Here is a 15,092-nt window from a genome sequence, read left to right on the forward strand (position 1 = left end):
AATGGGGAAAACTGGGATGCTAATATAGAGGATATGTGGACACATGTGGAAAGATTTCATTCGGGCTGAGACATGGAGACAAATGAAAAGATGCGGCAGATTACTGGTAGTTTCAGTAAATCAATAACTTTAATGTTCTTCATATCCTCATGATTATTTGAATGTTTTAAGACATAAACACTGTACCTTGGGTAACACAGGTAAGGCTTCTGCTGTCAGATGTACCGTAAAGCCAGATTTTTCATCCGCAAAAGCATTGGGCTCAACACTAATGTGATTCTCATCCCAGGAGACTTTAGTAACGTATTGTTCATTATCAATTACTTGTCTGACTAACTGAATACTAGAATAAAATGCCTACACAGAAATAACCAATTATTCAACAATATTTTATACAGTGTAACTTCTGAGACGGTGCTCATCCCAGTTCAATTATTCATAATGGGTCGTTATAAATAAGACATTATAAATAAAATGCAGTAGACAATCCTCAACTAAAGGAGTGGTGGAATCACTTCATAATCTGCTTAATCTTCATCATCTTCAAACAGAGAAAGAGCCACCCCCACCCGATGTCACCAGATTACCAACCATGAGCCCTGTCCATGACATTTATAATCTTAAACACACTCCAATAAAATGACCTACTATGGAGGCCTTAGAAAGCTGCCTGGTTTGCATCATTATGAATCAGAAGTCATGGACATAAATGTTGTGGAAATTCAATGATTTCTGTGAACCTTTTTCTGTAGTGGAATGAGTGTAAAACATACATCTGTACAAAAATTCATCTTCTTCTATCTCTGAATTTGCTCAGGAAGAGTCTATCCAAAAGTGTAAAACACACAAATAATAGTTATTAAAAGATTACATTTGATTTAAGAATCTGATACAAGAACTTTGGAATGAGCTGCAAACAGAAGTCTACAGATGGGAAACAATATTGCTGCACAGAGAACAAAAGGATGGCGAAGCTATGAAGACTTTTTGTCTCTATACACATAATGTCATTGTTCAGTGAAAACAAGGACAGTTTGCAATCAACATTTGTTAATTTGATTTTTTTTATTACATTAACACAACTCAAATGAATCATCTTTTTCTTTTCATTGGTTTGTACTTAAAAAAAAGTTTCAATTCATGTAAATCCACAAAATCATTATAGTCTTGAATATATAAATATATTCACTGAAATGTTTAAAGTGGTGATAAAGTTTTTTAACTTGACAAGGCCTGCACCTATTAAATCATAAGAGATCACGATTGACTGCTTGAAGGATATGTGATTCTCACACACACACACACACACACACACACACACACACACACATATATATAATATATTTTATATTATATTTTTATATATTTTAATGACTGTTTATGTGGAACTTAACAAAACCAATGCTGCAAAACATTCCAGTAATAGCAGAAGATACAACTGGCTCCTGTGTTTTAAAGTGAAGTCATTTCAATGTTTGGGCCAGAAAAAAATGCAATAGTCTAGAACTATGAGGATTAACCAAATGCAAAATTCATTCACCTGGTCCAAAGTCAAAAGGAAATTTAAATGATTTTAAAAGTGCAGTCGACCTGTTGCCATATGAAATGTATTGAAACTGCAATCACAGCATTCAGCAAGTTTCACCTTTAAATGCATCTCAGACATTTGAGTAAGGGTGTAGCAATGGCTTTCATTCAGACCTCTGGAATGGTAGTCCGCTGAGCCAGGGCTGGCCTGGGGCTTTTTCACGGCCGATGAACGGTACACAATGTGCTCCCGCCCTCCCCCTCCCTCCTCCTGCTCAATGACGTGATCTCCTTTCTCCAGAGGCTCAATGAAGAACTCTTCATGCTCCGTCCGGATCATTCCTGCCTGAAGAGAGACAGCATGGTGTCAGGCGTGGCATGGGGCAAGGACCGCACATCACGGAACACAAAAGCTCAAATTATTGACAAGATACCACATTAATATGAGACAGAACACAACATGGCATCCAGAACCAAACACAGCATAAACCACAATGAACCACAACAAATACATCAGTTCAATTCAGAAACATTCTGATTTGTGGAATATCCATCTACTCTCTGCATCGGCCCATTCCTAATTTTGGCTTTGCATAGTGTGCAAAAAGGCAGGACATGGAAGTGAAGCGACAGGTTCATATAAATTAGATTATATCATGTGTCATTTCGGTCCCCTTGCACTTTGGGGCAGTGGTGGCCTAGTGGTTAAGGAAGCGGCCCCGTAATCAGAAGGTTGCCGGTTCGAATCCCGATCCGCCAAGGTACCACTGAGGTGCCACTGAGCAAAGCACCGTCCCCACACACTGCTCCCCGGGCGCCTGTCATGGCTGCCCACTGCTCACTCAGGGTGATGGGTTAAATGCAGAGGACAAATTTCACTGTGTGCACTGTGTGCTGTGTATCACGTGTGACAATCACTTCACTTCACTTCTGAAATCCACATCTATTCTCTCTGGGCCGTGTCCAGTCTCTCTGTCCATTACTAATGTTGACCACAAGATGCTGCCAAAAGCCACGTTTCACTGTGGCACTGCGAAGATGAATCATATTACTCATTTTTCAGATACTCAGTTGATAAATGGCTTCAATGACCCAGTTATAGTCATATCGATAATAACCAGAAAACTACTAAACATGCCAGCATGCTTTTTACAGTTTACCTCCTGTTGGTGTGTTGCATGTGCTCATGTAATAAAGAGATTATTAACAGCTTGTCTGTATTAATTTGACCAGGATACTTCTTTCTCGGCAGGTTCACTATCTCTGGACCGGTTACATTACATGAACAGCTGCATTGGTCCTCAGTGCAGGGACATTTCAGCATCCACAGCTTCTATCACCAGGACATCCTAGTCAGCAAAAAGTCCGTCCTGCTTTGAACAAATATTGGCAGTTTATTGTTTTTTCCTTCATCTATCACACCAAATTGGGCAGTGGTGGCCTAGAGGTTAATAGGGTGATAGTTAAAAGCAGAAGACACATTTCATTGTTTGCACTGTGTGCTGTGTAGCATTGTTTCACAATGACAATCACTTCATTTTCACTTTAAACAAATATAACATAATAAAGCAGGGATCAGCAACCTTCCATGCTCAAAGGGTTTACAAAGATTCGACATTTGCGGATGTACGCTTGGGATTGAACGCTGCCAGACCCTGACATGAAAATGTGACTGTCAGATGATTTAACATTAATACGAGTTCCCCGAGCCTGTCTAGGGTCCTGCAGTGGCTAGAAATGGCGATAGGCAGTACTCGAGTAGAAGTCCCCCCCCCCCAATGAACGCATAGGTCTATTTAGGGCCCTATGATTTCCACAATGCAGAAAGATCCAACAAATAAAATGGAATCCAACTCGTAAACTCAAACAGGCCGTCAGTGTCAATTCCGCACATCTTGCACATTCGGTTCAAACAAAATGTGATTTTATCATCATGATTCCAGTTCATAATGCAAGTTTGTTTGTATTCCAGGTCTCACCAATGTTTTTTATTTGAAATGTTTTTATGTTAATTTCAGATGTGAAGCACTTTTATTGCACTTATTATTTACATATAAATGGTTTACAAAAGTAACAGTAAATGCCCAAGCACTTTGTTGAACAGTGATTAAATGTGATGTGTCATATTGCATTCATATTGCATTTGTTTCCATAATCAGAAAACATGGAATTCAGAATAATTAAAATGGAAAAAAATTAAATTTAAGAAAAAATAAAACTGATTTGGCACTATAGCAACAGGGCCAAACAGCTCCAGCCCCAGGAAACCCCCAGCAACGGAGGCGTTCCACCAGCGAAGAGATGGGCGGGGTCCAGCCGGAGTGGCCGGAGTACTGCTTGTGAGAGCTGATCGCGCTCTGGATCCGGGATGTTAGAAGAGCACCGGTGGGAGGACATGGACGATGAAAACGCAGATGACGTGGATTGGTGGGCGGTCGGGACAGGATGGCTCCGCCCATCGCGCGCGTCCGAGATCATCGCAAAGTCCGTGACGACCCATGTGACTTCCGGGGGTACGAAGAAGACGAGGGAGACACGGACCACGACAAGATTGACAATGACACGGGTTGGGCGGTCGGTGCCGGGATGGCTACGCTCATCACACCTGTCCAGATTTGTCGCGAGGTCCGAGGAGACCCACGTCACTCCCAGAGGTATGAGGACAGCGAGGACGAAGACGGCAACGCGGGGGTCGCCAGCCAGCAACTGCACTGTCTCGCGGGGAATCCGCCTGTCCAGCTTCAGTCACAAACCCGCCTTCCCTCTGCCCGGATATTCCTCAGCGCCCCCGCCTGCTGGAGAGGACGTCCACCCCCCTCCACGCCACACACCCACCACCATCTCCAGCCATGCGCCCAGTCCCGTGTGGGACGTCCCTCTTGTCCCAGGACCCTTCAGCGGAGAAGAAGGTACATGCCTGTCATCCTGTGGCGTGTACTTTGCTGCTCTTCCCTCCCCTTCACTCCCATCCTCACACGTCTGACTGGGTCAGCATGGGGCTGGGGCGCAGAAGGGAGAGATGGACAGAATGGGTTTTCAGGACTTCCTGGAGAGACTGAGGGCGGAGTTTGCATAGCAGAATATATGAATTATGTTGTTGCTTATACAACAATAAAAATGGTAAACAGTTGGTGTGCCACCATGTCGTCAGCACAAAATATGTCTCATAAACAATAAAATTCACCATCCACCAGATCTGCTTCTACAACTCGACAACTGGCTAGGTGTAAAGGGTGCTTTGGTCATTTGGCCCGGACACGTGAAATCATTCACACGGCCCAGAGAACGGAAGCAGGTGACACGTCCCGAATATAAGCCGGATATACTTGGGGTTTCTTGTCCTCGACGGCACACGATCTGTTTTCTGTCTCGTTCCTCTGTGACAGGCCCCTTATGATGTCATAAGGAGAAACGTTACCTCCCATGCCTTCTCATGCTTTGCCCACCCAGATAATTTCGCACCCCTGTCACATGATTCCATCCGTGCGATCGGGAGCAATGTGGAAACGAGGTGACGCAACAGCTATAAATATGCAAGACGGCTCCCCCGTGTAGTTCTGATCTGTCAATATTTGCCTGTTTTAAGCAGACTCCGCCTCTTCAACATCTTTATCCAAGTAAGACTGATCCTGTTTGTTTCCTGTCTTGTTTTGTTCTGCCTCCTCGTCTTTTGTTCCAGTGCATCCTGGGAAAATTGTGGGTCAAAGTGGCTGTAATTTTGGAAAGAACTTAAAGTCAACATTAAACACGAAATATTCCAAACAACTGCTTACTCTCCCCAGAAGGCCTCAGATTTTGAAAGGCTACTCTAACTGAGCAAACTGATTAACAGCTCTGGTGGGGGTGGCCAAGCAGGGTGTCGGGTATATACAAATATGGTGAATTTGTGACATATTTTGACATTTTAATGTTACAAGATTACAATAATCTTAAAATTACAAAGCTTCGAGTTGTATTTTGGTCTCATCTGACCACGTGACCTTCTCCCACTCCTCCTCTGGATCATCCAGATGGTTTCTGGCAAACTTTAGATGGGCCTTGACTTATGCTTGACATGTGCTGGCTGACGAAGGGGTCCCATCAATCGCTGCAGGATTTTAACTCATAGTGTGTTACTAATAGTAACCCTTGTTACTGTGGTCCTAGCTCTCTCCAGGCCATTGACCAGTTCCCCCCGTGTAGTTCTGGCAGGTTTCCTCACCGTTCTCTAGAGTACCCCACAGGACACTTATTATAGATTGTCTCATCCCAGTCTTGTGCAGGTGTACAGTCTTGTCCCTGGTGTCCTTAGACAGCTTTCTGGTCTTCGCCATGGTGGAAGTTGGAGTCCGTTTGAAGGTGTGGACAGGAGTTTAACACAGGTAACACGATGAAGGTTAGAAGATCTTCTTAAAGAAGAAGTAACAGGTCTGTGACAGACAGAATTCAAGCTTGTTTGCACCATATATAAATACATTCTTTAAAATCTTTATTGTCAGCTGCATACATGTTAGACAGAACATAGTGAAACGTTTCTCCACAACCAGGTGCTACATGTAACATTTAAACAAAATTACATCCTGAAATAAAGTGCAAACATGGGACTCAGGCAGTGCAAGAGTAGCATTTAATGCAAATACATTTAATGTAGACAACAAGAAGACAGATAGACAGCGCTAAACTAGTGAAATTAATAATGAAGGTGCAAAGTAAAAATAATGCAAAAACTGTGGTGCAAAATAAAATAGGATCACTAGGATATCATTCTTTCACCTTAGAAATATCGCAAAAATAAAAAAAATGATTTCAATGCATGATTCAGAAAAGTTGGTCCATGCATTTATTACATCAAGGTTAGATTACTACAATGCATTACTGTCTGGATGCTCTAGTAGGTGCATGAGTAAACTCCAGCTAGTACAGAATGCTGCAGCCAGAGTTCTAACCAGAACCAGGAAATTTGACCACATCACCCCAGTCTTACAATCACTGCACTGGTTACCCATCAAATTTAGGATTGACTAGAAAATCCTACTTTTGTCCTATAAAGCTTGAAGGGTGCGGGGTCACTACTGGTACCCAAAGGTCACAGCTGGGAGCAGATCCAGATCAGACACAGTTTCAGTGTTTAGATCGAAACTGAAAACACTTCTGTTCACGTTGGCCTTCTGATAAAGACAGACAGAGTTAAATACACCTTAGTTAGGCTGTCCGAGTTACGGTACCAGGCCACGGTAGCACCAATATACCACTATTACCACATATTTCAGTACCAGGCGTATGATGCCACCGTCTGAGGCACTGATGGCCTGTGGGATGAAGCTGGTGCAGAGTCTGGCAGTGAGGACCAGAATGCTTCGGAACCTTTTTCTAGATGGCAGGAGGGTGAAGAGTGCATGTGAGGGGTGTGTAGAGTCCTTCACAATGCTGGTGGCTTTCCTGATGCAGCGTGTGTTGTAAATGTCTGTTACAGAGAGAAAAGAGAATCTGATGATCTTCTCAGCTGTCCTCACTATCCACTGTAGGTCCAATGTGGTGCAGTTCCCAAACCAGACAGTGATGGAGCTGGTCAGAATGTCAATCTCAATTATTGATCTTTTCTTATCTTTTCTGATCTCAATCAGAGTGATCTTTTTTTTACTGGGCCGTGGTGGCCTAGCGGTTAAGGAAGTGGCCCCATAATCAGAAGGTTGCCGGTTCAAATCCCAAGCCGCCAAATTTTAACTGATGGTGCCACTGAGCGAAGCACCGTCCCCACACACTGCTCCCCGGGCGCCTGTCATAGCTGCCCACTGCTCACCAAGGGTGATGGTTTAAAAGCAGAGGACACAATGACAATCACTTCACTTCACTCAAGAGTAAGGCAGTAAGGATAAGGGGGTGGGACACTTGGACATCATATCTTTTTAAGTGGGATAATTTGAGTTTTGAGTTGAGTTTTAAGTGGGATAATCAGTGACTGCCAATACTTTTTGCGTCACTTTATCTGTTTCATTTTAAAGTAATAGGAAATTCCAGTACATTCTCTGTAATGGCTGGGTTGCCTGAGAACCCCCTGTGGGTGCTTGTTGTTTAAGCACCAGTGCCCTGCAGGTTTGGCATGGAACACACTGCTCACACCACTGGATGTCTGGAAGGCCAGTTCAGCTGAGAAAGGCACGGATGCAGATGGACGGAACATCCACAGGCTTGATTCGTCATGCACCATACGACTCCGTAGCCTATCATCGACCACCAGGCGTGCAAGAACGCTGCCAGCTGACGGCACAGCCTGCCTGAGAGTAGGAACACTCACACACACACACACACACACCAAGTCGATGGTATGTTTCTAATAGTGGGGTAGCCACTTGTTGCATCTTGCTTGTCAGCTTAAACAAGGGTCTGTGTACAGTCCAGGCTAAAAGTCTGGACACCTTCTCATTCAACGTGTTTTCTTTATCTTCATGACCATTTACGTTGGTAGATTCTCACTGAAGGCATCAAAACTATGAATGAACACATGTTCAGTTATGTACTTATAAGTGAAAACATGTTTTATATTCTAGTCTCTTTGCTCTGGTTACTGCTTTGCACACTCTTGGCATTCTCTCGATGAGCTTCAAGAGGTCGTCACCTGAAATGCTTCTCCAACAGTCTTGAAGGAGTTCCCAGAGGTGTTTAGCACTTGTTGGTCCAGCTCACCCCAAACCATCTGGACTGGGTTCAGGTGACTGTGGAGGCCAGGTCTCCACTTTTTGTTAAGTACAGAACTCCACATGTGTTCATTCATAGTTTTGATGCCTTCAGTGAGAATCTACCAACGTAAATGGTCATGAAGATAAAGAACACACACAAACTTTTGGCCTGTACTGTACATCTCACAAAGTTATCTGCAGCACCATTCTGCTCATACAAGTTTTAACTAGATATGTACTTAAATGAGGGCTACCATCTTATCATTATGCTGGTATCATGATTAGGTTTGAATGTGGATGAATGAAACCTTGTCATATATGTACTCCTATACTCCCATGTTTAATGTGGTTCGTTTTAGCAACAGATTTGCCTGTTTAATAAAACCCATAAAAGACAGATCGAGCCAGCTCTGTATTAAGATCGTTTGTTAGTAATCGTGAATAATTCTGGGGACGCCCTCTATATTTGCACTTTACTATGATCAGTATATTATTAAAATTAACCGCAAGACTCTCGAGGGGTACGATGTGTCAAATACGTGGAATTATTAATAAATTACTGAAATCACGTGCTTCTGAATTAATTTGTGTAATTAATTAATAACGGCGCATTCGGGGTTAATTTACCCTACACAGGGCTCTCATGCAGGAGGCGCATGGGATGCAGGCATGACAATCGGGAATTGACTCACAATCTGACAGAGCAGTCCATTAAATCGGGACAGACGTTTATATTCAGTCCATAATTTTCCAAAGCCACCGCGAGCTTTCCTTCATCTGCCCCAGAAGAGGCAGAGAACAACCCCTCTCCACCCAGTCCAACACCACAGCAATATCCGGGCTGTTCTGTTGCAGCTCCGCCATCGCCATTCCAGTCCCTGTGTGAGACAGAGCATGGAGAGAAGACACATTATCCCAAACACTTCTACCAGTGAGTGTTGTTACCAGGAAGCCAGCTAATGTAATGGCCTGGCATGTTGTGACCCATTTCTAAGCTTCATGACACAGTTAAAAGGGTCCAATTCTAGTATGCACCTTGCCCTTTTTCCTGTGGGCTTCTTTGTTTACTGTCATGCTGTGAGGGTCCAGTATGGCTTTATGATCCGTTGTCATGGTGAATGCAGCTGAGCCAATGTGTTGCCTGAACTGGCAAACAATACAGCCAAAGTGGACCACTGCATTCCTGCAGATGTAATTGCTTGGCTAGCATGTGTCACCACCATCTCCAGTCCATCTATCTTCCGAGTCAGCACATGGAAGAATCCGTGATGACCTTAAATGGGGTGCTGAAGTCTGGCACAATTGGAGTATAATGCAATGAAACAGTCTATTGCAGTTTAGCTTATGAAGGTGTTCCTAAAAATAACCAAAATTCCAAAAATTCCTTCCAAATAACAACACAGGCCTGCAAACGTCCTCACATGTGTTGGATTTGAACCAGTTCCGGACCATCTGGCTGCAAGACATGGCGAGAAATGACATGTCTAAGAGGCAACACATGCCATTTCCTTGGATTAAGTTTTAGGCTAGCCCTCTGAATTATGGTGAAAATTTCATATAAGATGGAGTGATGGTCTGAAAATGGGGGTCGGTTTGTCAGAACATCATCCAAATAAATCATGCACACGTACCATGGAACCCCCCCTCAGCACCAGCTCCCTCATGCATAAAGATCAACTCCCCCTCATTCCCGTTCTCAAGTCGTCCAGAGCTACGTGTACACCGCGTCCCCCAGACAGCCTGCACAGTATTTTCAGTTGGCTTTTTTTTTTAATATCCATATTTCTGTACAAGACAGGATGTCACTGCATTTATTGACAAACTGACAGCGACTGCGACATCCTCTCGATGCTGAATTATCCTCACAGTGAAGACCAATGGAGCTGTTCATTTAATGTAGGCGTGGAGATCCAGAAGCAGAAGCTGCCAGAGATGGTCCACAACCTGCCGAGAAAGGTGTACCATGGTTTTACACTCTTTCACGGCTCTCACGACTATAGAAGCGCATGGAATTTCTGTGTGATCTGATTATCTGTTATAACTAATCCAGGTTGTGGTGCCATCTCGAGGTCAAATTGTGTAACGAGTGGAGCAAACAATGGACGTGATTTTCAAAAGTCGAGTCAAATTTAAACGAATGTCCACTTTCCCGGCCTACATGAGCGCCCTGCAACACTCACGTGCCTGGCCATAAGCCCTCGCACGCTTATGGCCAGTTCCGAACCTTCTCAGTGTTGCAGACATCTGTCCGCGCGTCATGTCCTACAAACAACACCTGATCTTAAAATCAGTGACAGCTCCACCCGAACAGAGCTCAACATCAAAAATATGGATATTTTCTCAAATAATCGCAGCGTAACTGGCTGTAAATAAATCGAATCAAGCAGAAGATCAGCAATGCAGGCCCGAGCCTGATGGATCTGTGGTGCACCGTGAGAAGAGCTCCCACCCCTGCATACCAAACGCAGCTCCGGCCCTCCGCTGTCAGCGGTGAAGGATGATGCCCGGCCGCTCAGACACAGCTGTATTGATCGAAGCGAGCGGAGGAGAGGGGGCTGGACAACCGCTCTGTTCCGTGACTTTCAGAGGAGACTGAATAAAACATCAAAGCTCGGTAGGATTTGAGATAGAACACAATGTTTACTTCAACCTGGACACGAAGCGCCGCGCTTCACTTTCACGTGCAGTTTATAAACTGCATCCCAGAGCCCTGAATGGAAGGAACCAGCATCCCTCCATCCTGCTCTCCATCCTGCGCTGGTTTCATATATAAACATTCATCTAAATTTCATCTACAGCACTATGGAAAAGGTTCCAGCAGGTGAGGATACGAAGGATTTTCTGGAACAGATTCAGGTCCGTATGAGAACTGATCGCAGCAACACTATCTCCACAATCCTGGCAAAACAGCGCAAGGTGCATCTGGAGGAGATTCAGGGTAGTAAGAAGGTAGTCGCTGTAGTCCTGACCTCTCTGCTTCTCTGCCCCTGAATTCGGTCAGTCCCAACGCAGGCAGCCACCGAGGCGCCCGATTGGAGGAGATGATGCGACTGATATTGTGGTTTGCCACCTCCCCTGCTTCATCTCCTCCGGCCCATGTCAGCGACAGCTCGCTCCCGAAGCCTCTTCTCTACTTGCTGGTCTCCTGAGGGCACCTGGCTTCCAGCTCCAGCGGGGTTGCCAGGTTCTTCACGAGTTCCCTCTGTCTGTCTGTCTGCTTCTCTCGCCCCTGTCCTTCTGCAACACACTCGCCTATGATCCAGAAAGTCCCAGGTTCAAACCCCACTTACTACCATTGTGTCCCGGAGCAAGACATTTAAGCCTGAGTGTCTCCAAGGGGGGACAGGATAGGGTGTCTAATAAAGGCCACAAATGTAAACGCCTGACTGAGCTCTCCTGCTGTTGCCAAGGAAATCCATGTACATTCATGTACATTCCAGATAAAGATTGAGCCTTGCCCCATATCCAAACCTGAAGTAACAGATGGCCATACTGTACATTCTTATAAATGCAGTATTCATCTCTTTACGATCCAAATACTTGAATGTTTATTATTTATGAAATGAATACATTTTGCTCACAGAATTTTCCTCCCCAGCAGACAGAACAGGGCTCATTACAGAGTCAAGCCAACATATCTCTTCATCCTCTCCTATCCCTCTGTCCCTTTCATGCTCCCCTGCAATAGGTTTACCTGTAACCTAGCAACAGGAAAAAATGTACCCCCATCCATATGGCAGAATGAGGACCTCCTTTCCTCTGTGCCGATTACATGCTCAACCTTCTTAGCCTTTTGTAACTTCAACCAATCAGATTTGAGATGTTACCTCAACATACAGCTCTCTAACAATCATTTTATTACATAGTAGAGCATGAAATGTATCTCCCATGCTATTCTGTATACAGTCTATTGGGGAACAGAAAAATACAATCATTTAGAATTTTGTGAAATTGTGCTATCTTGGAAAAAAAATAATAGTGCATTTTTATAGATTTTAAAAGTCTAATTATCGCTGAGTAAGCATTAATTATTTCTAGTTCTATATTCATTAAGTTATCGGAAGGTTGCCGATTGGAATCCCGATCCGCCAAGGTGCCACTGAGGTGTCACTGAGCAAAGCACCGTCCCCACACACTGCTCCCCGGGCGCCTGTCATGGCTGCCCACTGCTCACTCAGGGTGATGGTTAAATGCAGAGGACACATTTGTCTTTGCGTAACGTGCTGTGTCACATGAGTGTATGATAGTGTAAGGGGGAACCCAGGACAGCTGAGCGGTGATGGTGGGCAAGGATGCCAACACAGGCTGACCTTGTTTATTGGAGACGAGTTACCCCCCTTTTTCCTGGTAAGGAATGACATAGATAACGTCCGCGGTAATTGTCATTAGAAGTAAACATCAAAAAAGCTTTATGTACCCACTTAAAGCTGTTCACCATGTTTACTTCACATAAATTCTGCAACGCTGTCATGTGAGACAGAGAGGGTTGGTGTTGCCATGGCGTGGTTGTACTTGAACATGGTGGCTTGTAGAGGCACCAGGTAGCGTGGGTCAATGGAGGAGAAAACAAGGACATCGGAAGACAAGGCAGAAGAGTAGTCAAGGGCAAAGCGATAGGTTGTCAACATCCTAGCGGTTAAGGAAACAGACCGTCCCCACAACACTGGGCAGTGGTGGCCTAGCGGATAAGGAAACAGACCGTCCCCACAACACTGGGCAGTGGTGGCCTAGCGGATAAGGAAACAGACCGTCCCCACAACGCTGGGCAGTGGTGGCCTAGCGGTTAAGGAAACAGACCGTCCCCACAACGCTGGGCAGTGGTGGCCTAGCGGTTAAGGAAACAGACCGTCCCCACAACACTGGGGCAGTGGTGGCCTAGCGGAAAAGGAAACAGACCGTCCCCACAACGCTGGGCAGTGGTGGCCTAGCGCGTTAAGGAAACAGACCGTCCCCACAACACTGGGGCAGTGGTGGCCTAGCGGATAAGGAAACAGACCGTCCCCACAACGCTGGGCAGTGGTGGCCTAGCGGTTAAGGAAACAGACCGTCCCCACAACGCTGGGGCAGTGGTGGCCTAGCGTATAAGGAAACAGACCGTCCCCACAACGCTGGGGCAGTGGTGGCCTAGCGGATAAGGAAACAGACCGTCCCCACAACACTGGGGCAGTGGTGGCCTAGCGGAAAAGGAAACAGACCGTCCCCACAACGCTGGGCAGTGGTGGCCTAGCGGATAAGGAAACAGACCGTCCCCACAACGCTGGGCAGTGGTGGCCTAGCGGTTAAGGAAACAGACCGTCCCCACAATGCTGGGCAGTGGTGGCCTAGCGGTTAAGGAAACAGACCGTCCCCACAACGCTGGGCAGTGGTGGCCCTAGCGGATAAGGAAACAGACCGTCCCCACAACGCTGGGCAGTGGTGGCCTAGCGGTTAAGGAAACAGACCGTCCCCACAACGCTGGGCAGTGGTGGCCTAGCGCGTTAAGGAAACAGACCGTCCCCACAACGCTGGGCAGTGGTGGCCTAGCGGATAAGGAAACAGACCGTCCCCACAACGCTGGGCAGTGGTGGCCTAGCGCGTTAAGGAAACAGACCGTCCCCACAACACTGGCCAGTGGTGGCCTAGCGGTTAAGGAAACAGACCGTCCCCACAACGCTGGGCAGTGGTGGCCTAGCGGTTAAGGAAACAGACCGTCCCCACAACGCTGGGGCAGTGGTGGCCTAGCGGATAAGGAAACAGACCGTCCCCACAACGCTGGGCAGTGGTGGCCTAGCGGTTAAGGAAACAGACCGTCCCCACAACGCTGGGCAGTGGTGGCCTAGCGGTTAAGGAAACAGACCGTCCCCACAACGCTGGGGCAGTGGTGGCCTAGCGATTAAGGAAACAGACCGTCCCCACAACGCTGGGCAGTGGTGGCCTAGCGGATAAGGAAACAGACCGTCCCCACAACACTGGGGCAGTGGTGGCCTAGCGGTTAAGGAAACAGACCGTCCCCACAACACTGGGGCAGTGGTGGCCTAGCAGATAAGGAAACAGACCGTCCCCACAACACTGGGGCAGTGGTGGCCTAGCAGATAAGGAAACAGACCGTCCCCACAACACTGGGGCAGTGGTGGCCTAGCGGTTAAGGAAACAGACCGTCCCCACAACGCTGGGCAGTGGTGGCCTAGCGTATAAGGAAACAGACCGTCCCCACAACACTGGGGCAGTGGTGGCCTAGGCGGTTAAGGAAACAGACCGTCCCCACAACCACTGGGGCAGTGGTGGCCTAGCGGTTAAGGAAACAGACCGTCCCCACAACACTGGGCAGTGGTGGCCTAGCGGAAAAGGAAACAGACCGTCCCCACAACACTGGGGCAGTGGTGGCCTAGCGGAAAAGGAAACAGACCGTCCCCACAACACTGGGGCAGTGGTGGCCTAGCAGATAAGGAAACAGACCGTCCCCACAACACTGGGGCAGTGGTGGCCTAGCAGATAAGGAAACAGACCGTCCCCACAACACTGGGGCAGTGGTGGCCTAGCGGAAAAGGAAAACAGACCGTCCCCACAACACTGGGGCAGTGGTGGCCTAGCAGATAAGGAAACAGACCGTCCCCACAACACTGGGGCAGTGGTGGCCTAGCAGAAAGGAAACAGACCGTCCCCACAACACTGGGGCAGTGGTGGCCTAGCGGTTAAGGAAACAGACCGTCCCCACAACGCTGGGCAGTGGTGGCCTAGCGTATAAGGAAACAGACCGTCCCCACAACGCTGGGGCAGTGGTGGCCTAGCGTATAAGGAAACAGACCGTCCCCACAACACTGGGGCAGTGGTGGCCTAGCAGATAAGGAAACAGACCGTCCCCACAACACTGGGGCAGTGGTGGCCTAGCGGTTAAGGAAACAGACCGTCCCCACAACGCTGGGCAGTGGT

The 15,092-nt window shown here is 46.7% G+C and overlaps 1 protein-coding gene across 2 annotated transcripts in view; it reads right to left on the bottom strand.

The window, feature by feature from the left end:
- Window positions 1–939: 939 nt before the first annotated feature.
- LOC114772263 (A disintegrin and metalloproteinase with thrombospondin motifs 2-like) overlaps window positions 940–15,092 on the bottom strand; it is a 59,561-nt gene continuing 45,408 nt past the window's right edge. The window contains exon 3 of one of the 2 annotated variants that reach the window (XM_028965278.1): window positions 940–1,873. In XM_028965278.1, coding sequence (XP_028821111.1) covers window positions 1,574–1,873 — 300 coding nt within the window. In that variant the 3' untranslated portion in view covers window positions 940–1,573. Of the gene's footprint in view, window positions 1,874–8,651; window positions 9,062–15,092 lie in introns of those variants that run through there. The other variant, XM_028965279.1, reaches the window with a different exon arrangement.

Source organism: Denticeps clupeoides, unplaced genomic scaffold (genome assembly GCF_900700375.1).
Source record: "Denticeps clupeoides unplaced genomic scaffold, fDenClu1.1, whole genome shotgun sequence".
In the NCBI taxonomy this organism is placed as follows: Eukaryota; Metazoa; Chordata; class Actinopteri; order Clupeiformes; family Denticipitidae; genus Denticeps; species Denticeps clupeoides.